This window comes from Vigna unguiculata, chromosome 6 (genome assembly GCF_037176805.1).
Source record: "Vigna unguiculata cultivar grain cowpea cultivar isolate G323 ecotype 2 chromosome 6, ASM3717680v1, whole genome shotgun sequence".
In the NCBI taxonomy this organism is placed as follows: Eukaryota; Viridiplantae; Streptophyta; class Magnoliopsida; order Fabales; family Fabaceae; genus Vigna; species Vigna unguiculata.
Genome location: NC_140797.1, coordinates 29,230,800 through 29,258,768, shown reverse-complemented (window position 1 = coordinate 29,258,768; position 27,969 = coordinate 29,230,800). Strand labels below are relative to the sequence as shown.

General features: G+C 33.3%; 2 protein-coding genes across 2 annotated transcripts; both read right to left on the bottom strand.

The window, feature by feature from the left end:
* Positions 1-7,693: 7,693 nt before the first annotated feature.
* LOC146885745 (uncharacterized) lies at positions 7,694-9,651 on the bottom strand. The gene is made up of 4 exons (XM_085675075.1): positions 8,821-9,651; positions 8,515-8,738; positions 8,177-8,434; positions 7,694-8,102 (listed from the first exon to the last, which is right to left on the bottom strand). The coding sequence occupies exons 1-4, from the start codon at positions 9,649-9,651 to the stop codon at positions 7,694-7,696; spliced, it is 1,722 nt and encodes a 573-aa protein (XP_085531201.1).
* A 4,463-nt stretch (positions 9,652-14,114) lies between these two features.
* On the bottom strand, positions 14,115-16,560 carry LOC114187600 (spermidine hydroxycinnamoyl transferase-like). Its single transcript, XM_028075885.2, has 2 exons — positions 15,505-16,560; positions 14,115-14,619 (listed from the first exon to the last, which is right to left on the bottom strand). Exons 1-2 carry the CDS (start codon positions 16,543-16,545, stop codon positions 14,311-14,313), a joined length of 1,350 nt encoding a protein of 449 aa, XP_027931686.1. The 5' UTR covers positions 16,546-16,560; the 3' UTR covers positions 14,115-14,310.
* Positions 16,561-27,969: the final 11,409 nt, after the last annotated feature.

Sequence of the window (27,969 nt, the reverse complement as noted above, 5' to 3'; positions counted from 1 at the left end):
ATCCAATGGCAACATCTTCCAAACAGTGAAAATAGTTGGGAAACAACAGCAACCATCATCAAGGAGTTCCTTGAATTTCAACTTGAGGACAAGGTGAATCTTCATGGAAGGGGTATTGATAGGTTTAGTGGCAAGGTCTACACTAGGAGAAATAAAGCAGAGATGCAGTTATAACCTCTTGCAATTATAACCTCCTACAGACAGACTAATATAAATAGTCTGTGTTTTAGGATTGGTGGGGAGTTTTTGAATTGTTTTGGAGTGTGGGAGATTAGGAGAGAAGGGGGTCCTCTCGAAAGACCTTTAAAGTTGTAAACGTTTGTTGTTACTATTCTTATTCAAGTGAAAGAACAATAGCCATAATAAGATCATACAGGGATTGTACATATCTGTCTTAGTCTGGATACCTATCACAATGATTCAACAACTGTAAGAATAAACACATTAAAACCAATTTACTTATAGTAGTGAGAGTATGTTAGATGAACTTGCACTATCAAGATTGTAGTTAGAATTTAGAAACTAACAAACTACTATCCTGTAAAATTTAGATTGCTGATGTTCAATATTAAGGAATATTATGTGCGCTGATGGGCAACCTGTTAAATGAAATAAGTATTCAAATAATAAACACCATCCTTTTCGTTCTCCACTGAAATAAGAAATCAGTGAACTCTAGAGTTGCGAAAAACCCATTATATTATTTCTTTCATGTCTTTAGTAAAGCTCACTCATGTTGTTTTACTATATACCATTATTTAAGTCCATTTTTGTCGTTAAAAAGTGGTATTAATAAGATAAAGTGACATCATTTGATAAAGCATTGGCACCACACATAGATCGCAGACACTACAAGGAATGAAAAGAAAATAGTCACCACTGCTTCAATTAATATATTGAGCATGGGAAGATAAATAGAAGGTGGTGCATTGGGGTCCACATAGCAGGGAAGGAAAGTTTAATTTCATCATGGTAGCAAGCAACCCTAGCTCCAACAACAATTTTGGTGTGAATCCACTTCTGAAGAGTACTTGGTTGTGTGAGAGGACTTGGATTCAAGTCCTATGTGTGCCAAATTGTGTGTTATTTTAATTATGTTTTATTTTGATAATATGTTGGATCATGATGAGTGATAATATAATCCTAGATTTATAGGAATTATCACGAAACATGAATTGGTTGTGCATTGACTTTGATAATTGTGTGGTTGTGTGTTTGAATCTTGGCTTACGCAAAATAACTTTCTTTTTGTCAAATTTCTTTTTGGCATGAATGTGAAAGGCCAGAAACCCTAGCTGCCTTAGGAGCAACTAAGAGGGATGGGAAAACCACAAATAATGAATCATGATAGCAATTAAGCCCTTGTTAATGACAATTTCGTTTTTGGTCATTAAGCATAATTAAGCCTTAGTAAAGTGTCCAATTAAGAGTGAGAGAGAGAGTTTAAGCACCTACCATTGTTGAGCACTGTGAGAAGAGAAAAATTCAGAGCAAAACACTGAGTTTGTGAGTGAAAGGAAGAGTTTCAACAGTGGAAGAGCAAAGGAGGCCATTGGTGATCAAAGAGGAGCTCTAGACTCATCAATTTTAAGCAAGGAATCTAGGTTAGGGGAGTTGGACTATGTGAATTTAATTGTATTGTTATTGGTTGCATGATGTATGATGAATGAACTGCTTAAGTTTTGTTAATTCTGTGCAAATTCGTGTTTTTGGAAATTTTCCAGAAACCGCCTGGTGGGCCTTCAAAGACGATAGACGACTCTTCATTATTCTGTGGAATTTCTTTGTTCTAGAGAAGAACCGCCTGGCAACATGAACTGGCCGACAAGCGATGCATGTGTTTCAACCCAATTTCTAGGTTTTTGGTAAGAACCGCAGGCTTGGATGAGGTGATGAAGATTAACTAGGTAGTTGCCCCAATTTGAATTGGTCTCAAGCACAAAATGTGTTTGGGTTTTCCCTAGTTATTGATGGTATGAAGAAAATGATGAGGACTTCAAAAATTTGCCTTAGTATGAGAGATAGGATGGTCTTAGGGTGCAAAAGTATGTTTGACTTTTCCCAAATGAGGAGATTAAAAAAAATGATGAGGTCTTTACAAGTTGCCCCTAATGTGATTACAATCTTCAATGTAAATAAATGCCCCAAATCAAAACGAATGATGGGAATATATGAATCGCAAACAAAGTGACTGCCCCAGTTTAGGTTTGGGATTGATAAAGATGGACTATGTAAGGTTGGTCAAGGTTTAGGCTTAGAGCGGAGGATACTGTATGAGCAAAAAAGGAATTTCATGAAGAATGAATTGAAAGGGGACAACCCAAATTTAAACAGATTGCTTGATTGCCTGTGCTAATTTTGGAGCTTTGAAAACATGTCAACCAAACATAAATTGCCCCGGTGTTTAAAAGAAAATCTCTGAACACACTTTTCAATCCTTTTTTTTATAATTTTTTTTAGAACAACCCTGTTAGCAAATCAAAATTTTCCTCTAAATTAAAACCTTCGAAAGATAACAACCAATCTTTGATCTATGTGGACTTTATTAGGCTTGTATCGTGGCTAAGGCCAGGGGTATGGAAGTAAATATTAGTAAAGGTCCAAAAAGTGATGTGAGGGTTGTTTTGAAAAGGATATTTGAATAATGTTTCATTCAAAAGTTGTTTGACTTCTTTTTGTTCACCTTTTTTTTATATCTTTCTTGATATGACCAATAATATTTCTTTTTTTTTATATTTTTGTAATGATGAACTACTAGTCAGATGAAACAAATGCAAACATTATGTCAACCCTCAGTGGGAGGGTGATCCTTGTTTAGGGTAATTTGAAAGAAATTTTTTGGAAGGCTCAAATTGGGTAGCAAAGGATAATCACTTTTATTTTTTATTTTTTATAAAAAAACATGGCCACACATCATTTCAAATCATGGTTGTTTTTCTCAACAAAAAATTTAATTCAGAGGAAAATAATTTAGTTCATGTAACATGATGTCCTTTGTTTTGTTCCTTCTTTTTTTTACTTTTTTTTCTTATATTTTGCCTAGACTGTCCTTCAAAGTTGTTAGTCTAGCGAACTTTTCTTCCTTTTGTTTTTTTGTGTATTCAGAGAATTTATAGTAATGCTTTTTAAGATATGTGTCCCCTTTATGATAATTCTCCATGGAAAAGAAAACAAGGTTTATGGTGGAAGAGAGATGGAAAGGAAGATAGATTTGAGCAATTTCATATATGCAAGACTATATGATGCTTCAAAAGACATGATAACAAACAAACTTTTATTTTTTTATTCAATCCACTGATTTGACCGAAGAATGTTTTATTATTTTTCATCATTTTTCATAAGAAAGATTCCAAGAATTTGGTGATAAGAAAAGTGGGAAACAATTTGAACTTATTGTAGTGCAAATTTTTTTGTTTTTTATTTTTTTAAAATATGCATATGCATGTTGAAACTATGAACATGGTACCATGGATGACCACAGAATGGGAATGCAAATGCATGTTTGTGCATCGCAGAGCACTTATTCATGTGATATGTTAATGAAATGTATGCTTATGCCTAAGGAAGTATTTTTTTTATTTTTTTATAATGGTGTGATTGTGATAAATTTATTATTATATACAAGGAAAGGTGAGGGTAAAGGAAACAAATAGTCTCCCTTTAGTGCCTTTATTTAACATGGATTTGATGCTTAAAGTTTTAAGGGAAAGTATATGTGCTCACAAGGATAGTTCCCTAATACCTAAACATCAAGGTCACTAGAGCTATGGCCCACTTCATGGCATTTCCCACGACAGTTGGTAAACAACAAGAAGTGGGAGTACCAATGAAGCAAACAAACTCTAGTTGGGGTTCTCACAATGACCACTTGGGAAGTACATCCACTGTGACACCGCTACACAATCCCCTCTAATTCTAAGCAACTCAGACCCGGGTATAGGGCCCCACTCATGTAATAAATAAAATGTGTGTGTGTGAAGGGAGAACACAATGTATACCCAAACCCCCACCTGACAATTATTCAAAATACCAAAGAATATACACATATAATTATTATTAAATATAAAAATAGATAAAAATACAAATACCCAAAAAGAAAAAGAAATGAGAAATAAAAAATATGAAGAAAAACCACATCAATCTTGCACATCTAAATAAATGGCCTGACTCTCTAGCATCCCCAGTGGAGTCGCCATCTGTCGCAACCGAAATTGCGACGGAACGGCGAACCAAAAATAAAAATTTGTAAAAATATAGAGTTTTGGAATCGCCACCATAGTTACTATAGGAAACTATGGAAAACCATAAAAAAGAGCAAGGTCTGCGAAAGTTATGTGCAAAAGTTATGTGGTTTTTTCAAAATATTTAATTTTCCCCAAAAATATTAATAAAAGAATGTACAAAAACAACAAAACTATTTTTTTGATTTTTTGGGCCCGACAAGGATTAATCCTCACTCCTACGTATCTCCATATAAATGGAGAATCAGGGTTACGTAGTTCTTTTTGAAAAATCTATTTGGAAAATTATTTGAAAATGATTTAATTTGTTTTATAATTTTGAAAATCTTTTTATTTAAATTTTAGTATTATTTTAAAATTGGTGTCACGTGACACGAGCGGCCAGATGGACACTTCAAATAATTTTTTTTCTAATCTTTTATTTTTTATTTTTTTAATCATTTATAAATTTTTAATATTTTTTTAAAGTTGTTTTAGAGTAGTTGTGGATGTCATTGCGACATGAACAACCAAATCGATATAAAAGAGTAAACAAAGAAAGTTATATTTTATTTTTAAATCATCTGTATATATTTTTAGAACAAGCAAAAGTCTAAATTGGATATCATGCGATGCGAGCGGTCGGGTAGACAATAAAGAAATGGGAAAAAATATTTTTTATGATTAAAAAAAGAATGAAAATTGAAAAAAATAAATCAAAAGCTGAAAGAATTGAGAGTGACGTACCTTAAAAAAAATTCAATATCTCCTTATCTTTTTCCTTTTATTTTTTGTTTTTGCTTCCTTTTCTAATTTGTGTTTTTTTTTCCAATAGAGATAAAGATGAGAGATATCTATGTGGGTGGTAATGAGAGGAAGAGAGAGTGTAAAGAATGTTTTCTTTTTTTTCTACCTCCTTCAATATGTTTTTTTAAGAGAGATCAGAAAGGAGGTGTGTATGTGGGAGTGGTGATGGGAAAGGATTAAAAAAATGTAGAGAATCTTTTTTTCTGTTTTCGGTCCCCATTTCCGTATGACAGAGTGCATATTTATACTCACATATTGCAATATTAATGCAATCTCAGCCTTAATTGTAATGAACAATATAAGAAAAGAATTGGTCATGATAGCAACACATTATGAGATCAAATCGCACAAAATCAGAGCACAAAATCAATCAAGATTAAGAAAATTGATTCTAATCATCAACAAATCAGAGCACAAAATCAATCCTAAATAGTAATATTGATTATAATCATTTGAAGAAATATTTCTTCTAATTATTAGAATCATATCACTAATTTCTCTTACAGAAACAAAAGGTAGACCACATGTTGAGTTGTTGGGCTCATGACGGAGTGCGATAATTAAAAACAATTTGGGCTTTTTCTTCTTCTTTTTTACTCTTTTTTTTTCATCTCTCTCTTTTTTTTTTTAAATTACAGTTCGAAAAATCTATGAAGAAAATTTTGTTCCACATTTTTTTATTTCCATTAACTAAAAACTTTTTTTTATTTTTTTAGTTTTTTTTTTATTTTTTATTTTTTCGAAAATAAATTTATTCACCCTGACGAAATTGGGTGTTGACAACCGGTAATATAAAAAAAATATTATTTACTTATTATTATTCATTTTTGTTTCATATGAAGAACTCTTTTGTTTCGCTAAAACAATTTTCGTTATTTATCAACTATTGAGTATATATGTTAATATTTGAAAAGTTTTATTAGATCTCTAAGATATTTTTCATCTTATCATACCCTTAATTATACATTTGTTTTTCTTTGTGTGATTTCTCTCAATAGTCTCTCAAATTGTTTTTAAGACACACATGTGTTAACTTTTTATATATTTTTATTTAGGTTTAAATACACATTTGGTCCCTATTTTTGTCAAAATTATTCAATTTGGTCCCTATTTTGGTTGTTTGTTCAATTTAGTCCTCGTTTTGCTAAAATCACATTCAATTGAGTCCTTTTGGCAGACGGAGTTAAAATTTTAACGGCACAGTGACACGGTGTAATTGTTTGGCCTATGTGTCAGTTTTTGGTCAGTGACGTTGGCACAGTAAACTTATATAGCCGTTGGAAGTTTAAAATTTAGGGAAATTGATTTGGGGAAGAAATTAGGGTTTGAGAGGTGTGAAGCAAAATTGTGGTCAATCCAGCTGTTTCACTCCATCCAGTGTGTGATTCGAAATTGGCGTTTGAGAGGTATGTCTCGTCACCACTCGTCTTCCTCCTCTTGCTGTAACAGTTGGGGGCAACAAAGTTACGGTGGGTCTCACATTCGTGGTTCCAAGGGTATGGGTTTAATCCCCATTTGCAAATGTGGAGAAGCTGCAGTGCTTCGAGTGGCAAGAACTTTGAAGAATAATGGCAGACAATTTTGGGGTTGTTCTAAGTTCAAGAGTGCTGCTTGCAGTGATAATGTGTGGTGTAACTACTTCAAGTGGTGTGATGAAGAATTTTGTGATGAAAGAGATGGTATTATAGCCCAGCAAAGAATGAAGATTTCTGAACTTGAGATTTCTGTGAGGGCTATGAAGAAAACGAATCAATTTTTGTTACGATTAGTTATTGTTGTTGTTGTAATCTTTGTAGTCATGCTGCCAATAATGTTTAAGATTCAATGTTTGTAGTTGAGGATGATGATTTGTTGGTGTTGATGATGTTTTGTTGGTGTTGAAGTTATGAATGTAAAAAAGCAGAGCTGTAACTTATGAATGTTGTGTTTGTTTGTAATGAAGCAGGGTTGAGTAATGTGCAATTTAAGTCCCTATTTTAAGTTCATACTTTAGTTTAAAATGTTCAATTTGGTCCCTATTTTAAGTTTAAAATGTTCAATTTGGTCCCTATTTTAAGTTTAAAATGTTTAATTTGGTCCATGTTTTAAGTTTAAACTGTTGAATAGAGTCCCTGTTTTATAACACAACCTGCCAAATAGAAGTGGAAAATAAACCAACATATAATTGAGTCCATATTGAACATACACAACCTGCCAATCACACAAGTCCAAATTCCAATCACAACTCCAATCTTGGAGACCAGTATTCATTCAAGTGCAATCAAAATGTGCTGAAGTCATGGAATTCAGATGTTCAACAAAAGTGTGCTGGACAAAAAAAGTTAACAAACATAGTACCAATTACTACAAAATTACTACCAAAACAGGCCTAAATACATCAAAAGTTGTCTCCTAAGTAGGCCTAATTATAGCACATAAAATGATGTTCAAGTTGGTGGTCTTCGAATCTGCAATTTTTGCTTGCAGCTTGGTTCCCCAGTCTGTTGTGAGACTTCATGTGCCTGCTGTGAAGGTTGTGTTGGTTGTGTGGTCTGCTGACTTGATGGTGGTGGTTGTTGTGTAGGCTGTGTTGCTTGTGTGGACTGCTGACTTGATGGTGGTGGTGGTTGCTCTGTAGGTTGCGGTTGCTGAGGGAGTTGTGGACAATTACTTCTGTTATGTCCCACTTAACGACATACCCTACATCTCTTTTGATGGCCACCTTTCCTTAACTCAGTATCATTTTTCTTTAATTCCCACTGTTCCAATCTCCTCTTTTTCTTTGGCCTCCTAGGTAATCTCCTTTTGAGGGGGGGTTGGACATCATTGTAGGAAGTCGTCTCCCACAGTAGTTGCCCATTCACTGGATAGATTATGGAGTGGTATGTTTCTTCATAAGTGCAAATTCTGAACCAGTGTGGTATGAACTCCTCTGCATTTAAATTTAAAAACCTCATTGCAGCAAGTGCATGGCAACAAGGAATACCACTGAGCATCCATTTCCTGCACGTGCATTGGTGTGTGTCAATGTTGACTTTGTACTTCTCTCCAATAAGTGAAATGTGCTTGACTTCAAAAATCTTTTCTCCTGACCAACTATCAAAGCATATCAGGTTAGCAAATTCCATAAATGATGAATATTAATTGTGTCAAAATGCTTATTTAAATACCTTGGAATCCAGTTCTTTGTTAAGGCTGATTCTTCTCGCAGCCTAGTTGTAATCCTTGGGCAGATTGAACCTTTAAAAGCTTTCACCTTCTTCCGGTTTTTGGCCCACCTCTTCATCAAATAAATTCTGATGTCCTCTAGCATTGATACAATTGGTTTAGTCCTTGCATCAATTATGACACTATTGAAGGCTTCACTCATGTTGTTTACTAGAGTGTCACAGATGGCTTGACTTGTGAACCTAGATCTGGACCAAAATCTGAAAATGAAAGTGTCACACAAAGGTTAGCAACACCATAATGTGTAACAGTATTGTGAATATGGATGATAAACACAAACCTTGGTGGAATGGCTATGAGGTATTTGTAAGCCTCAAGATTGGCTTCTTTGATATTTCTCATTTCTCTTTCCCAAGCTTGGGGATATGTACTCACAGCAGCCCGCCACATTAAATTCTTCAATTTCTTCCCACCAAATTTTTTCCTAAAATTGGCGTACAAATGGCGCATGCAGAATCTTTGTTCTGCTCCAGGTAACAGTTCCTGTATAGCAGGCATAAGTCCCTGTCAAAAAACAGAATGTGAAATTAATAAGTCAACCATTCAAACACTTCAAAATTTTAATTAATTAAGTAATGGAATTTACCTTTTGTTGGTCTGACATGAAAGTGATGGACTGACATACTTCTGGCCCACCTAAGTCTTCAATCAATAACTCCATAAACCAAGTCCATGTTTCTTTATTTTCTACTTCAACAAGCGCATAGCATAGTGGCAGCATCTGGTCATTACCATCTCGACCAACAGCCGTTAATAATTCACCCCCATATCGTCTTTTCAAAAAACAGCCATCCAACCCAATTATTGGTCTACACGACACAAAACTATCTTTACAGGCTTTTAAACAAGTGTAGAATCTCTTGAATGTGGCTTGTCCCTCCACGTCTTCCACTTTCAGTTTGATTGTAGACCCAGGATTGGATTTCAGCAACTCATTTGCATAGTCATAAATTCTCCTAAACTGTTCTTTAAATGAACTTTGGACTTGGTCTGTTGCCATGGCTCTTGCCCTGCGAGCCATAGACCAAGACACTCTAGTATTCCATTTTCTTACAACCTTGTTACGTATTTCATTGATTTTTATACTTGGATTTTCTCTCAGGTCTGTCTCCAAAGTCCCACTCAACCACTTAGAATTGATTATATCAATGGTAAATTCCCTACTGCAAGTGTGAACATCAACAACTTTCCTTAATTGCCAGTTATGATGGGAAGTCAACAAAGCACAATAAGCTAACCAGGGGCATTTTCCTTGGGCCCCCACACATCTCACCCTAATTCTACGCTTATCATTCTTAACAAATCTTATATTTCTTCCACTATGAATTGCATACGTCCTAACAGCATCTCTGAACTGTTCCTTGTCAAGGAAATATGTTCCCACTTCCCACTTGTGGTCTGCCATGGATTTTGGCATCACAAACATCCCAAAAACATCTCCACTGTTATCCTCTGATTCACAATCAGATTCTGCACCACTCAATAATTCATCTGACACCCACTGATCATCAGAAAGACCTCTATCTATGTTTTTTCGCATCTTTCCCCTGTGTTCACTGTCACTTTCATTCTCTTCTTCACTTATGCCCACTTCAACTGCAACAGAACCCACATCATTATCAGAAGTATTGCTGTCCCCCATTATATTCACAGGAATATCAACAAATTCCTCATCTTCAGTATCAGATTCATCCCAACTGTGAACCTCTGCCTCAATATCCACCTCATCCAAACCTGCTGCACCACCCAAGTCAGCCTCACCTCCATTTCCACCTTCATCCTCTCCTGCTGCACCACCCACCTAAGCCTCACCTCCATTTCTAGCTTCAGCTTCTCCTACTGCACCACCCAAGTCAGCCTCACGTCCATTTCCACCTTCATCCTCTCCTGCTGCATCACCCAAGTCAGCCTCATCTCCATTTCCAGCTTCATCCTCTCCTGCTGCACCACCCAAGTCAGCCTCACCTCCATCTCCACCTTCATCCTCTCCTACTGCACCTCCCAAATCAGCTTTAGCTCCATCTCCAACTACATCCTCACTCAAACCTCCACCATGTCCCAACTCAACATTAACTTCAACAATGGCATATTCCAAATTATTATCTACATCATCATCTATAACTACTGCTTCTGACACAATATGAACCACAAACAAGTGGACTTCTCCAGTACGCTTAGCAACATTTATCATATTAATTGACCCATTATCATCATACAACAACTGCAATCGTCTATCTACAACATACCATAATTCTTTAATTTCTAAGTAACCCATAGACTTAAGTGTGTCTAACACCTCAAAATACCCCCATGTGTCTGGGTCACTTGACCAATCATCAATAAATCCACCCACATATAATAGCCCACCATTATGAATAAAATGTCCACCATGGTGGACCACAACCTTGAACCTCTCGTCACACATCTAAAAACAAAAAAAAATTATATGCTATCAATTAAACAAGGGACCACAGCTGAAAAATGAATAAACAATGGGGAACACAAGGGGACCACTGAACTGATATAATATTACCCTACCCACTATCGAAAGCGACAATACAATACAAAATAAACCATAAAGCTGTAAAATCCACCGCAAATCAACCACAAATGATGAGGCAATATAGAAATCAACCAAAAAAGTTCATTGTTTTACACACGCAAACACAAAGATATAAAACCCACCGCAAACCCAACGCAAACCCACCACAAACGAAAAATACAACTCAAAGAGGAGTCAAGAATACTAACCTGCACTTGGTTGACGCTCCAAACTTGAATGCGAACCTCCAATCGCAATCTCCAACGACAATGTCCAACCTTCAACCGCAATCACTCTCCAAACTTGAATGTGAACCCGATGCGAACCCTAACTGATGCGAACCCTAATTTTCTTCCCCTTCCTGAGAAACCCTAGGCGATCTCGCTCTCCTTTCCTTCACCACTCAATTCATTGTTCTCCTTTTGTTATCACTTCTAAAACCACATTTGATTGCCTAAGACTTGGGTGCTCGACGTTTTGCTTGTTTTTCACTTAACCATTTGTAAATTTTTAATTCTTTTTAACTTTTTAATTTATTTTACTTTTTTACCCAATTTTTTTTTAACGTTACACTGTGTCAACGTGTGCTATCACGCATTCAAAAAACTGACACGTAGTCCAAATAGTTATGCCATGTCACTGTGCCGTTAAAAATTTTAACTCCGTCTGTCAAAAGGACTCAATTGAATGCAATTTTACCAAAACGAGGACTAAATTGAACAAACAACCAAAATAGGGACCAAATTGAATAATTTTGACAAAAATAGGGACCAAATGTGTATTTAAGCCTTTTATTTATTGTTTATTTTCATCATGTAGAATACTATTTTGATATATTTTATCTATTTATTTTTTATTTTCTAACTCATTATCAATCATATTGTAATTTTTTTACTATAATTGTATCAATAACTTTTATTTACTACAAGAAAAATTTAATGTAATTGCTATGAATATTTTTTTATCACCATCCAACATATATTGGAGTTCAAAAGATATAAGATTTGTGTCAAAATTTATTATTATGTTTATTAATTGTTGTTTGCATCATTTTGACTTTTATTGGTGTATAAAAAAGAGATTTATTAGAATTTAAAAAATTGAAGTAAACAAACATTTAAAATATATTTTAATTTGAATATTTATTTTCCTTTTATATTTTTTTAAAAATATTTTTAAAATTTATAAACTAGGTTTTATTAATGTTTGCAAATTTAATAAATGTTTTAGTTCTCATACAATTTTATTTGGTATTCTAATCTAAAATGTAAACAATTATAATTTATTTCAAATATTTGATATCGAAGAAACAATCATCATCCTAATATTGAATATTTGATAATATTATGTTTCCTTTACATAATATTTTATTGTTTTATAAAAATTAATTAAAATTAATATTAAAGTATAAGAAAACGGGTATGGGTATGGGTACGAGATTATACCCGTTACCCAGCGGAGATGGGGATGGGACAAAAGTTTGATACCCGTTGGATTTGGGTATGGGGATGGGGATGAATTGTTTTTACGGGGATGGGTATGGGATAGCAAAACTCGTCCCCGCCCCGTCCCGTTGCCATCCCTACTTGCAAACATTAATGAAACCTAGGTGTTAAATTTTAAAAATATTTTTTAAAAAATATAAAAGGAAAACAAATATTCAAATTAAAATATATTTTAAATGTTTGTTTACTTCAATCTTTTAAATTTCAACGAATCTTTTTTTTATACACTAATAAAAGTTATAATACATTACTTGATCAAAATGATACAAAGAACAAATAATAATCATAATAATAAAATTTTAACATAGATTTTATATCTTTTGAACTTCAATTATGTTGGATGGTGATAAAAAAATATTCATGACAATTACATTAAATTTTTATATTATAGTAAATAAAAGTTATTTATACAATTATAGTGAAAAAATTATAGTATGATTGATAATGAGTTAGAAAATAAAAAATAATTAGATAAAATATACCGAAATAGTATTCTACGTAATGAAAATAAACAACAAAGAAAAATATTAAAAAATTAACAAATGTTTACAAACAATTTGAGAGACTATTGAAAGAAATCGAAAAACTAATGTATAATTAAGGGTATGATAAGTTGAAAAATATCTTAGCTGATCTAAGAAAACTTTTCAAATATCAACATATATATATACTCGATGGTTGAAAAATAACAAAATTGTTTTAGCGAAACAAAAGAGTTCTTCAAATGAAACAAAAACTAATAATAATAAGTAAATGACTTCTTGTATATTACTTAGTAAATGAAAGGTTTGTGCTATTAAATACTTAAATTGAGGGTATTAAACATTCTCATGTGAAAGGAAAATATATAATAAATAAAAATATTAAAAAATAATAGTAATATTCAAATGTGAGACATCAAAAAATTTTAATTGACATACATCTTTTTAACATAATTACATAAAGATTATGATAAGATGAAAAATATAATTGAGATATAAATGACTTTCATGACAAACCAAATAATTAGAAGAAATAAAAAATAATATATATATATATATATATATATATATATATATATATATATATATATATATATATATATATATATATATATATATATATATATATATATGATTACTTAATTAATTGTGAATATTTTAATAATTTAAATAGAGACGAGTATTATGGCGGGGATATGTACATCCCCATACCTATTCCCATACCCAATTAAAAAAGTCGGGGATTCCCTATACCCATAACCATACCTAGTCAATGTAGGATTTCCCATCAAAAAAGAACGGGTTAAGGCAATACCCACGGAGGTAAGTTTATTTGTCATCTCTAAACATAATATTATAATTAATTTAATAAAAAATTATCCTTGAGCCAGTACTGACCATTGAATACCCTCTAGAGTTGGTTGATTCGGAACTAGTGTGTGGTCAGCTTTGATGGATACCATTTTTGTGAAAGGTTTCTATTGCAACACTCACAAACGAAAATGAACTTGTAAGATGATTCAAACTACTTAGTAGGTAATTACGTAGGAATAAATCTGTAGGTAATTACATACAAATAATCCGTAGGAAAATATGTCATAGCTAACTTTCTTATAATGAAGGCCAAAGTCACCCACTTCTCTTCAACCCTCTCATGATCTCCCTTGGAGTCTTATCCCTTGGATGTGCACTTATCATATTCAATATATAATAATTATTCAACACAAGAATGATTAGTCATAAAATCACTAAAACTTGACCTTTAATTGGTTTCAACTCTCAAAACAAAGTAAAAATTCAGTAAAAGTCAACATCTTACCAATGCGATTATTCATAACAGATTTTCATAAAAAAAAAAAAAAAACTCAATACATTGTTCTTTGATAATACAATCACTTCATGTCACCTTAAGTAATGCTTCAACGGCAAAAATAATACAAGCACAAACATAATCACTCAAATAATAAACAACATAGAACATGTATTAAGTCTTCTCGATATATATATATATATATATATATATATATATATATATATATATATATATATTATATTTCATCATAGAAATAGTTCTTGAAAAGCTGAATATGCTCCATTTGAAAGTGTAGAAACAGAAAAATAGAGGCATCAGCATCCGGACTATGGGTAATCAATGCCCTCTCTTGTACAGTCCCACCTGCTAGACCTAAATAGATAGGCTTTCCCAAACCAAAATCTGCTTCGTTCATCGACATACTCAGCCAACTTGTAATACGAAGGTTAGGGTTCCCAACAAACACTGCATCCTTACCTTCATTTATTCCAAAGGACAAAGCCCTTGCTTCATCCATATCGTCCTGACTTCTAATGAGGTCAATCTAAATAAATAAATTATCCATTAAAGTAATATGTGAAATTCAAATAAATACTCAAATATTCTTGATCATACCTTCATTTTAGGATTTTTTTTATTTTATGAAAAATGAACTAAACAAAACTATACTACTGAATTGCATTAAAAGAACTGAATAAAACTGCTCAAATTTAACGTAATTATAACTTATAAAATTAAATAATATGTTTTCAAATGATATATTTACAGAGAAATTGTTTAATAAATTCATTTATTTTAAACATTTAAAAATAACTATATTTTGTTATTTCTTCCAAACTATTATGGAGTTCATTTTTACTTAATCAATTATAAAGTTTTATGGTGTGAGTAACCGAACACAGTCAAAAGGGTAATGTAGGTCTATTCTGAGAACAAGTTCAAGGGAAGAGGAATCAAGGATATATTAGATTAGGGAATGTACACTTTCCAACTTCAACGGTTCAGTATAATCAGATGCTAACTAAGACTATATGTAGGTGTAATTAGGGGATGTAATACCTCCTTTACAACTCTTATAATTTTTTTTTTTTTGATAAAAACAATGCTTAAACGTAAACAAGTTGCGTCTGAGCGCTATGAACATAAAAAGAAGAATGGGTGGGCAAAATATTCAATCCATGCCCACCCTTAGCTAGGAGGCAACAAGAGGCGTTTAAAGCATCATGCAGAAATAAATTTTCTACGAGATTCTGAGAACAGCAAAAAAACAAAAACAGAAATTTAAAGAACTTTGTTCATGCTATTATATTTTAATTTTCTTTTTCACGTCAAAGTTAGAAGAAAATACTATCAAACTATGGTCCCATGTACCTGTGAAAGAAATAGAAATAAGATTAAAAGGGTGCCAAAAAAAAATGGTCCCATGTACCTGTGATTTTATATACTCATATGTGAGTTCTTCAACTGCTTCCCTTATTTTCTGAGCTGCATGACCTAAAGAATTTGATAAGATTTCTCCAGCGCGTGATGATGCAGTTTTTAAGACCAAAGCATTCCCAAAGTAATTCCTAGGGAGAGGTGGAATTACTCTACTGCGAATATCAGCATTGAAGCGAAGCAGAGTTGGTTGATTCTCATCTAATCCACGAGCCTTAGACGCACATCTCCATACATGTGCCCCAATAGCCTCAAATCTGCTATAAGGTCTTGACCCTTCTCTTGATTTATCAGCATTGGCCTTGTTCTTCAGCTTCTCCACTTGTTCTGCCGTCAGCTTCAACGTCATGGCTTCTACCCTCTTGCTTTTCTCAATAGTGGTGTCACTTCTTCCTAATATGAGAGGCAAAGGCTTGAACTCTTGGTGTTCAAAGCGTGGGGATTGTGGAGGCTCTGTGAATTTTAGCACAGTTCGGTCCAAAAAGGGCATTTCATGAGGCTCTAATGTCTCTCCACGAGCCAACTTTGCCCATGAGTTGATGAACTGAATGGAAGCAACACCATCTGACAAAGTATGAGATATAGCAACTCCAATGGAAAACGCTTCATCGCCAAGAAAACTTGTTACTTGCACTACTAACAAGGGAAGTTCCTCAATTAGGGTGTTTGTGTACTCAACTTTTGGAACCAAGTCCTTGGCGGAGTCACCCATAAAGTCACCATAATCATGCACTGTTTTTGTGGATTCTGCATCAATCAACACCGCTCCTTTTGCATTACAATTCAATTCCAATCTGCCACCTTCTTCTAACTTTCTCAATCTACCAGCCACTAGATAGTAGTAACACAAAATCTTGCTAAGAGAGTTTCTTATGCGTTCAACTAATGCGTCATGGTTGTGCTTTGCATTGTAAACGTAGATGGTGGGGGTGTGGCTCTGACGCGCCACTTGATCAGGCTCAGACAGCCATTGAAAACCCTCTGGAGTTGGTTCATTTGGAACTACTGTGTAAGAAGCTTTGATGGTTACCATTTCTAAAATGTTTCTATTGCAACACACCACAAAGAGAATGAACTTATAAACTCAATTACATGGTATAAATCCCTTTTTATATATAACTAAAATATAGAGAAGTTGTACGACTTGGACCACAAATTGTTATCATATATTGTCTGACGATGACGATGACAATAATTCTCTGAGGACCACAAATTTTTATATATATTTACCATCTCCCAATAAATTCTCCGACGATGACAATTTATATTAATAAAATGTTTTCAAAAAAATATACAAATAAAATTTTGTGGGTTATTATTTCTATTTAGACTTCCAGCCAAGTATAAATTTATTTATTATGATATAATAAAATTATTATAAAATTTTGTTGATAATAAGGTACGCCATTACAAGAAAACTTCTAAATAATAATTAATTTTAGTGATCAATAATTATGTGTAACTATAGTCACAAATTTAGATATCAATTTATAAAACTAAAAATTATTTGTTACTAAAATAGTCACTATTATGAATAAAAAATTATAATTGGTCACTAAATTGGTCTTTAAAATTAGCTACTACAGTTTTGGCTACAAAAAAAAAATTGGTCAATAAAAATTTGCTACCTAGATTTTGCCTATTAAAATTAATTAGTTTCTAAATTAGTCTCTAATTAATTAGTGACTAGTTATAATTTTTTATTTATAATAGTGACTATTTTAGTAACTAATAATTTTTAATTTTGTGAATTGGTATCTAATTGGTCACTATAGTGACTAACTATTTTTGTTTTTTAAAATTGGTTTCTAATTAAAGATTTTCTTGTACTGCGAGTTCATATTGGAAGCCCTCTATAATGGGTTGATTTGAAACTAGTTTGTAAGATGTTATTATATATGCTTACTATATCTTATCATAGATTCTATAAATAAATGAGCTTAAAAACAATCCAAAGCATATTATAGAAAACGTGGTAAGAGTTGAGCCACCAAATTGATATTATTTTTTATTTGCACTATACTCTACCTATTTGCTATATAGACCCCAACTCATTCATGAAGGCAACAAGTTTAATGATACCCAAACATATTGACCAAATGCTTTCAATGGGGAAAAGAAATTTATTTTGTCCCTTATATTGCTGGGTAAGTCATCTTTGTATCTTTGTTATCTTGTAAATATAATCTGTCATTTTAACACATAACCAGTGGCGGATCTTGATCAAAATTTATGGGGGAGCCAAAATAATATACTTAAAATTTATATATTTAACATTATTTGTAAGGCCCAGATTTCCTACCCTAAAGCTTTAAGGGCTGCCCTTGGGCTATTGGGCCTTAGGGCTGGCCCAAAAGATAAAGCCACTCGAGTCTGACCTAATTCCACACTTTTCAGATTTCTCCTACCTTGGTGCTTAGAGCCGCAACCGCACTCTCTCCGTTAGGGTTCCACTATGTTGACAGTCCGCCTCCCGTTTGGCCGTTCTTAGCTCACGTAAGTGCTCTCAGACTCGTAGTTTCCTTCCTTGGTCTGTTTTTCGTAGGTTGTTGTTAGGGTTCCGAAATGACCCATTCTCTCACTGTTTTCCAGCTTCGAGTCCGTTCCTAGAAGCTATTCGTTCTCCATAGTTGGGTGTCGAGGGTTTCAGCTAGCTTGTCCAGGTACGGGAAGCTAGAACCTCACTGTTATTGTGTTTGTAAACTGTCTTGCAGTACACTTTATGATTCTTGAACTTATATGTTGTGGAGATTGCTTGAAATGGTTGGTGTTGTTGTTGGTTTGTGCAAAATACGACTGCTACAGGCATGGCAGTGGCGGTGACTGTTAAACTCGCCCAGGCGAGGCGAACAGAGGCTCGCCCAGGCCTTCTCGCGCAAATGGTCGCCTAGGCAACTCGCTCAGTTTCGAGCAAGCGAGCGTCTCGCCCAGGCGAGGCAAGTCTCGCCTAAGCGAGAACGTGTGTTGGCCCTTTTTCCAGATTCGCGAACTCTCGCCTAGGCAGAGAGGACTCGCCTGAGCGAGAGACTCTCGCCTGGGTGAGGCTCCTCAGCCTGAGCGAGGATGCGTTCAGTTTGGGGTTTTCATGTCTTTTGGTGGCTGAACTATATTCTATTGTACTATTATGTGATGGTATGGGGGGGAATGGGTATGCATGTTGGGAGGAGAATATATATGGGGAATTATGAGCTTAGCATGATCTCTACATGAATTGTATATGATAAGTTGGTTACATATGTATATGTGTGGGGTCACAAACTTGGCATGAGCAATAATGAATCTTGGTGGTTGGCAAACCTTTGGTATGGTTGGTATGAGGAGAAACACTTTACTCATGATCGGGAATAACAAGTTGGTTATGATTCAATACATGAGAAACAAAGGTTTGTTATGGGTTTTGGGTTGAAATCTTATGTGCGACGTATGTATAAATTCTTGGTTGTTTATGTATGCTGGTTCGTGTCAGTGCATAATTCCTTGGGGTCTCTAGGTGAGACTTTCAGGGTCGCACTTCAGTGGTCGGGACGTAATTCCATGACCCCTGTTAGTGGATGTCCATGGTGGTGCCCCATCTGTATAACTAGGTAAGGATTCAAGTTAAGGTTGCATCCTGACACTCTAAGGAGCCAGTTAGTCTCACTTAGAGCGGACTGACTCCTGTGGTGAGAGTAGCAGGAGGCCTGAAATTCAGTAAGGGCTAACCTTGTGGTGAGGGAAATTCAATTCATTGTAACACTTGTAACACATAGCTCGAGGTTGAGCAGCTCGGGGTGAGCAGAGGTATCCACCACAAGTGCAAGCATCCGCTGAATCCGACCAAGTTATACGTATCTGGATGAGTCGAGTCGAGTCGTAGTGTATTGAATGAAGAGTCATAACATGCTTGGTTGTTATATGGACATGGGATGATGAAAATATATTTGACTGTATGATGAATGAGTTGTTGGCTCTAGCTTACCCGTTTTGTTGCATGGTTGTATCGTATGTCGCTGTTCTTTCTTGTGATGATCATCAATCTGATTGATGGGAGCAGATGGGCGAAGTTCTCGTGGTCAATAAGGGAATGGCGATTCCGCTGCTTAGCCATCTGGGCTGGAGTTTTTTCTTCATGTTTTCCTTAGGGCTATGGCCCATGTAGCTCTTATGCATTTCGACTCTACACTCTTTGTTAGATTTGTTTTCAGTTTTCCTTTGGCATCGTGGTGTGCCCGGTTTTTGTAGGGGTTGTGTTCAGAACCCTAGGACTACGCTACATTGTTATCTCTGTGTGACGTTTCCTTTAATTTTACGCATTAAATTAAATGGGGCGTTACATTATTATCACTCATTCAATGAAAATGAATAATACTCTAGTATAATTATAACTATAAAACAAACTATACTATTTAACAGATTGTCCATCGTATGTATGCGATGAGTAACCATATTGTCATATTTTAATCTTCACTCATTTTTTATCAATTTAAAAAAATGAATTTATTTTTTTGTTTTTCATTAATATACCTATTTAAAAAACAAGTTTAAAACTAAAAAATAATTTATTATAATATAACCAATAATTAAGAGACATAATTACTAAAAATTATGATAAACAAGTCACAATTAAAAATTGTCTATAAAATATATATATATATGTATATATATATATGTATATATATATATATATATATATATATATATATATACATATATATATATACATATACATATATACATATATATATATATATATACATATATATATATATATATGTATATATATATATATATGTATATATATATATATATATGTATATATGTACATATATACACATATACATATATTTATATATATATATATATGTATATATATATATGTATATGTATATATATATATATATATATATATATATATATATATATATATTATAGACAATTTTTAATTGTGACTTGTTTACCATAATTTTTAGTAATTATGTCTCTCAATTATTGGTTATATTATGATAAATTATATATATATATATATATATATATATATATATATATATATATATATATATATATATATATATATAAAAGGGTAAATATTAAACGTATTTCAGTACCAAGTGAGATTGGAGAAAATTACTTTTTTTCTTTTTTAAGAATGGAAGGAGAAGATATAAAAAATGAGGACATAGATAATAAATTTTATCTTAACTTTTTTTGTTTCTTCATAACATAACAAAATGAAATTAGGTAAAAATGAGAGATAAATACAACATATGAAAAACTAAAAAGACAATTAGAATAAAAAATAAAATTTATCTTAATAATTTATTTTCTTTATTATATTTGATTTTATATTTTATAATTTATTAACATTAAATGTTATACTCTGTAATAGAAATAAAAAATACCTAATTTTATTTTTTATTAACTTTTTAATATACTATTATCTAATTTAAAAAGATATGCATTTAAAAAAATTTAAAAATAAATAATTAACAAATTCTAAACATATATAATTTTAAAAAAATTAAAAAATTGAAAGAATGAAAAAGTTTGGAGGGTCGTGGCCCCTCCCTGCCTCAACTATGCTTCGTCCCTGCACATAACAATTAATTTATTTTCTTCTTAGGCATCATTAGGAGCTACTTGATGTTTTCTTGAGGAGAACCTTGCGGCGTGGTTTTGCTCTTTGCACTACCCTCCCCCCAACCATCTTAGATAAGTGATAGATTGTTAAGAACATCAATGTCAATCTTATGAATATTATTTGTTATATAGAAGTATCTTAACACATTCCCTTTATCATAGTTCAATTGTTGGACATAACGTTGTTAGGGAGATCAACAACTAAGGAAAAATGTCTTGCATGGTGTTCCCTCCCAGTTTGGTGTTTTTATCAATATATTTATAGTTGTTTGATTTGATTTTCTTCCTTAATTAATTGTAATGGTGTTTATATATTGTAGTGTAATAGACAAACTGACTCTTATGAGTGCAGTTACTATGTCATGCAATGGATGACAACCATTGTGCATGCTCATATTACAACTAGTTGGGAAACATTAATATATATTTGAATTGAAACAATATTGTCTTTCTATATACTAATTGAAGTTAATGTCTTATTTTGCAGACATCCAAGAGTACTGCACCAATTCACATGAAGTCCATAAAGTTTTGTTAGACAGCATGTGTCAAATTTATAATTCGGATGTACAATAATATTTATTAGGATATTTGTTGTTATAAAAGACTTTTAGATGTATTTGATTTGTGGATGCCTTTGGGATTTATAAAATGTATTGTCTATTTTTGTTTTGGCTGGTTTGTTGAAAATATTCAAGTTTAAAAATATGGGAATCAACAAAAATAGAAAAAATATTTAAAGAAAATAGTGGATATTACCTCTATTGAAGTTACAACCGAAGCAGAAATGACCCTATAGCGTTGGTTCAGACCACAACCTAGGCCGAAAAGCACATTATATGGCTTCGGTTCAAGCTACAACTGAAGCTGATAGTTATTGGCATTATAAAATTAAATTTAAAATTCGTTACTACATGGTTTTGGTTCCTATTACAACCGAGGCAAAATGGTGGGTCTCTACTTTGGTTTACACCTGAGGCCAAAAGTCATCCCATTTTTACCTTGTCCTTATATGTCTCGATTCTGAAACCGGGGCAGAATGCAAAAAATAACCACGGCCAAATCCCCTTCTTGCACTGGTGTATACATGTGGGACCCAATTATGTAACGATGAAAAATTATATTAAAATAAAATATTTTCTAACATCATTTGAAAAATTAAGAAAATGATATTTTAACTCATTTTTTACTCATTTTGACACTCATTTTGACACATCATACGTGTTATTTTTTAATTTCGTTTTTCATTTTTTATTTGCATTCATACGTGTGGTATTAGGGCCAAAAGTTTTCCTTTTTGTAGAGAAAACATTATTCAAAATGGTGAAAATTTGGGAATCTCTTCCTTTGTCTTCTTCAGGGCATTCGTGTGGTTTTGAGTGTGGTGTTGTGGTTGTCTTCCTTCATTGATGCCTTTCCATTGCTTGTTCGTTGTGTTGTTGTCTTCGTCTTCTATTGGCGAGTTGTTGGAGTGCATTGCCATCTAGGATATCAAGTTCCTCGTGAGTGTTGAAGCATTGCTCGTTGTTTGAACGTGGGTTTCATCTCCTTTCTCATGTTACTCATTCAAGTTTTGGTGGGAGCGTTAACTGCTGTCCCAAAAACACCAATATAGATTAGTCTAAGACTTGTTCTTATGAATTATTTATTAGGTAAACATAGTATGTCTCTACCAATGTGGTAGGGAAATAAAACAAGATACAACAACCATAAAGGTTTGTCGAGACGACCCTAGTCCCCTTAACTCTTCCTTAAAGTTGTCAATTTGGCCTAACATACATCGCTTGGTCTTGGCCCATGTGAGCTGGGGCCAAAAAAGCCCACAAGGCCGAAAAACCTTCCATTAACAAAAATCCACAACGCCAAAAACACCACAAAAGTCATATGGGTCAGTGTCATCCCATATTCTTTCTTTATACACATGAAAAAGACATTATTTTTTTAAAATATATTATTAAACTTTCGGCCCGGGATGGCTTGTCATAGTCTTCGACTCAGGTGGGTCGCCTCGACCTTTGGCTCGCATTGGTACGTCTTGGCTTTCGACCTAGGTTGATACGTCTCAACCTTTAGTCTGGGATGACTTGCCATACCTTAATCCTGGGCCGAATCATCTCAACCTTTGTCCAGGGTCAACCTGTCTCGACCTTTGGCCCGGACTGACCTGTCATGACCTTCAGTTTGATCGTCTCGTCTTGACTCTTGGCACGCGCCAGCTCATCTCAACTCTTGGCCAGCGTCGACCTATCTCGACCTTTGGCCTAGGCTGAAAAACTTGTTAAGTGAAAAATGGCAAATGCACCGGTCACACGTAGCAAGTAATAAATATATCGTTCTCTCCATATGGACTTGTGCAACACATGACAAGTCTCACAATTCATAACTCAAATAGACAACAAAACTCACAAAACACAAAGAAACTCTTTTTGGTATTTTATCAAATAGTTGGTGTGCAATAGAAATTTAACATAGATTATATACAATTGTCAAGACTAGATTGCATTCACTTTCTTCTCATGCATTCACAAACATCTAAATTCCAATTTCATGTCAAAATCAACTCACAAGAATATTCAAATCCTATTCCTAGCGACTTTGAGTCTATGATAACTCATCAAGTTCCAATTTCTTGAATCTTCAAGAAGTGAAATCATGCATTAAGTTCAAGAGTTTTAATATTACTAATGAATCATGTTCTATCCCTATATACAAGCTCCATTAGGCATTCAATTTCAGTTCTAGGTTGGAAAGACATTTTCCAACACCTTAAGAACTACTAATCATGCATGGGTGGTTAAACCAAAGCAAGCATTGAGCATGGAAATCAAATGCTAACATAGAAATGGAAAAGCATATGGATTAACATCACAAAATACACAAGATTAAATTTATTACATCTAATCTCAACACATAGGTTTAACTCTCATTGGTGGAGAATCTAAGGTTTACAAATTGAAGAGATGGGGAAGAAATGGAAACCAAAGAGAAGATGCAAGCCCTCTCCCAAGGCTAGGAAGGAGAATGGTGTTTCTATGTAGCATGAAAGAGTAAAGAGTGCAATCACATCAACTTGCAAAATTTTTGTATTCACCCCTCTTTTATTTGAACTAAAATACAACCAATCACCATATTGCAGCCACATTATTCTTTTTTTTTTCTTTTTCTCTTTTTCATTCATTTTTTTTCTTTTTCTTTTTCTTTTGAAGATGGCATATTTACAAGAATGCATCACATCAACCACAACCAACTCCATTTTGTTCCTCATGCTTCCCCTCTTTTGATAACTTCCCCTACACTTGAATCACACTAATGGCCATAAAATTTACTCTCACACTAAAGGTGAGGTGATCAATCATTTTCAACAAAATTCAAGGGTTCAACGGTGAAAGAAAGTTTATTTGAAATGCTCAAAAGGTTGCACAAGGGTTGTATTCTTGAAGAACAAGGTTGACCTTTAGGGTCAAAATATGATGAAAGGAAAGAAAGGGAAAATGCCTTGTTTAGATGTAGACATGTAATTGAAAAGCAACTAGCAATGAAAATCAAGCAAAGTTAATTGTCCACCAAAAGAGATATCTCTCATTAGATAAAAACTCTGAGGCTCAAACTCTCACCTGGTTTAGTCCTAAGGTTGTAATACAATTTTCCACAATCATTAATCACTATAAAAACAATAACAACATTCTCAACATACACACATGAGTACAACCACAAGCATCGATTTTCACAAGGCCACAACACGCTTTCAATGTAATCCAAACTCAATTTATGAGCAAACACAAATGGTTCTCCTCAAAGTCATGCAAAACTCACTCAAAGTCATAAAACCAATGCATTCATATTTTTCAAACCAACCAAGTCACACTTTTAATTATTGAAAGTAAGAAATGAAAATAGAAAAGGAAGGAAAGCAAACTATTTTTGGGCGAGTACATCTGCTGCTCAAATCTCTTTGCTCCTTGTGTCTTCCTCATCATCATCATCATCAATACCTAGCACTCACAAGGCACAAAAGATACTCCAACAAATAAGTTAACCAATCATTTTAGAAGCCAAGATTTGAGAATTGAAAATCGAAAAACATAAAAACAAAGGAAGATAATTGAAAGGAGAAAACATAAAAATAACAAAAAGAAAAGAAAAATGCAAAACATAAACACAAGCACACCAACCTAACAACAATTCCAATATGAAGAATGATTAAAACATATTTCCCAAGTAACCTCACTCAGATCCCTCTTGTTGCAAGAAAAATGCAAAACATAACACAAGCACACCAACCAAACAACAATTCCAATATGAAGAATGATTAAAACAGATTTTCCAAGTATTCTCACTCAAATCCCTCTTGTTGCAAGATCACTCAGTACTCTCATAAAATGATGAATACTACTTTCCATGTCCTCCAAGGTAAAAACACTCAGATTCCTCTTGTTGTGCATATCTAAGCCTGACACACCTTAACCAATCCCTTGACTTAAGAATGCATGAAGACTTGCCTTAAGAACCAGAATAATGGGGCCAAACACACAATCCCATCCCTAGTGACTTGTATTATCTAGGTTGATTTGGTTAGTTCGGCTGCTGAAATCCCATTCTTAGGACCTTCCAACAACTACATCATGGTCTAAGGCGTACCTTGAGACAAGCATTAAACACAAACCAAACCAATGGAAAGCATAAACATCTATAGACAAACTACATAAAGGAAAGCATAAGAAAGAAACAAACAATAAAGTCTAAAAGAGTCACAAATACTCAAATTGCCTTGTGTTTGAACACAAGTCCCCGACAATGAACTTGTTAAAACTTTGACAAGTGTACTAAGTCGTGCAAGTAGTAACCGGTAAGACCGGGATATCGTTTCCCAAGAGACTCGTGTATAATAAATAATTGTGCAATTAATAACTAATTTAAACTAAAGAATGAATCCATAATTTTGGTTTTTGTGCATGAAAGTAAATTTTGCATAAATAAGTAAAAGGTGAACTTGGATATTTGAAACTCTAGAATATGGAAAAGACTAGAAATGCAATGATTGATATTGTTAGGGTTAGATTTCACCGACTTCACTCTCATGCATATAAAACATTAAAACTCTTTTCCATTAAATTACTAATGTCAACCCACAAATCTACTCAAACCTTAATCCCTTAGTTGAATGAGCCTAAGTTTCCTTATTAAGGGTCAATTCCTTGAATCCCTAAATAAGCAAACCTGCTTCATAAACTAGGGTTTAAAACAACTAATGGGTCAAGCTCCATTCCTAGACACTACTTCCATTAGGTATCTTGTTCCAAGTCTAGGTTTGAAGAGATATTTTCCAATTCCTCATGACCCTAAATCATGCAATGAATGGTTAAAGCAAAGCAAGCATTAAGTAAAGAAAAAAGATACTAGCAATTAATGGAAGAAGCATATATATATTCAAATCATTCATAAATACATGAAAGTTTAGTGGCTACATATACCCCAACAAAATGGGCTTAGTTCTCTATTGTCATGGAGAGCACAAGCTTACAAAATGAAAGTGGAAGAGGGAGGAGATACAAAGAGGAAGAAGGGAAAGTTCCCACTAGCCCTAGCAGACCTCCAAGTGCTCCAAAACATGTTGCTTGAGATCCAAAACGTCCAAGATGAGTTTCCCTCATGAAAACATGAAGAAATAGGGCCAACTTTCCACATTAGCAAAAGTGGCGCCTAGCAGAAGCCTCATATCGCTAAGCGCAAGAAGAACAAAGGAGGATCTGCGTGAAACCGCTTGGCAGTCTCTAGATGCTGCCAAGCAATATGCCCTTGAACCTTCTGGCACCTAGCGCTGAACGTTGTCCGCCAGGCGCTAACTCCCTAGAGGTGGGTTGGTGCTTAGCACTAGCCCTGAACTGCTTGGCAGTGCCTGTTACTTCCTTTTTATGACATTTTTTTTATCTTTTCCTTATTTTGGGTAACTCATTTGTCTGGGTTTTTGGAACAAAGCTTTCAATCTATAATAGACACAAAAAATGAGGATTAGTGGTATATTTAGATCAATGTAATCCAAAATGTATTTATTTACAAAAGTAAGATAAAATTGAGGATTCAATATGTCAACACCCGATTTTGTCCGAGTGAAAAAATAATAAATAAAATAAAAATAAAAATAATTTTTAGTAATAATAATCTTATTTTTCTTTTTTCCTAGACAACTAATTTAAATATATAATATAACATAACTAAACTTTTTTTAAATAGAAAAGTAAACGAAATAGAAAAAGATAAGAAACATATTTTTATAGTGAAAATGAGTTTTTAAAAGATAAACACAAAAAAACATAAAAACGATTTTTATGATTAAGAATAAGAATAAAAAAATGAGTTTTATAATAATAATAATAATAATAATAATAATAAAAATTGAAAATAGAAAAATATTTTTTAAATAATAAAAATAGTTTTATAAAATAAATTTTGAAATTATAAAAAAATGGAAAAAAATAACGGTACAAAAAACTATAAAAATATTATTTTTAAAAAATATATTAGACTAATAATTATATCAAAAAGCTAATAAAAATAAAAAAATAAAAAAAAATAAAAAAGATATATATAGTTTCTACTAAAGAAAGAAATAAAATTAAAATTAGGAAAAGTAAGAAAAGTTATTTTTTTTCAAAATAATTTGTTATATGTTACTGTTACTCAACTACATCCTGGTAATACTCCCACAATTTAGATTCCTTCCCCATTTCTTTCAACCTTCGCACACAGTTAATATCTTAGACGATGCTAAAAAAAGTAAAGTAAGGTCTTAGGATCTCATAGTCTCTCACGCTCGTTCCTCGAGTTCTTTTTTTTCTTTCTC

Excerpts from the sequence above, each read along its gene's own strand:
- LOC114187600 (XM_028075885.2), bottom strand. The coding sequence starts at position 16,545 with ATGGTAACCATCAAAGCTTCTTACACAGTAGTTCCAAATGAACCAACT. Across the intron at positions 14,620-15,504 it reads ATGAGTATATAAAATCACAG|ATTGACCTCATTAGAAGTCA; the intron begins GTACATGGGACC and ends TTATTTATTTAG.
- LOC146885745 (XM_085675075.1), bottom strand. The coding sequence starts at position 9,651 with ATGCCAAAATCCATGGCAGACCACAAGTGGGAAGTGGGAACATATTTC. Across the intron at positions 8,435-8,514 it reads CTCATAGCCATTCCACCAAG|ATTTTGGTCCAGATCTAGGT; the intron begins GTTTGTGTTTAT and ends TTTCATTTTCAG. Across the intron at positions 8,103-8,176 it reads ACAAAGAACTGGATTCCAAG|TTGGTCAGGAGAAAAGATTT; the intron begins GTATTTAAATAA and ends ATGCTTTGATAG.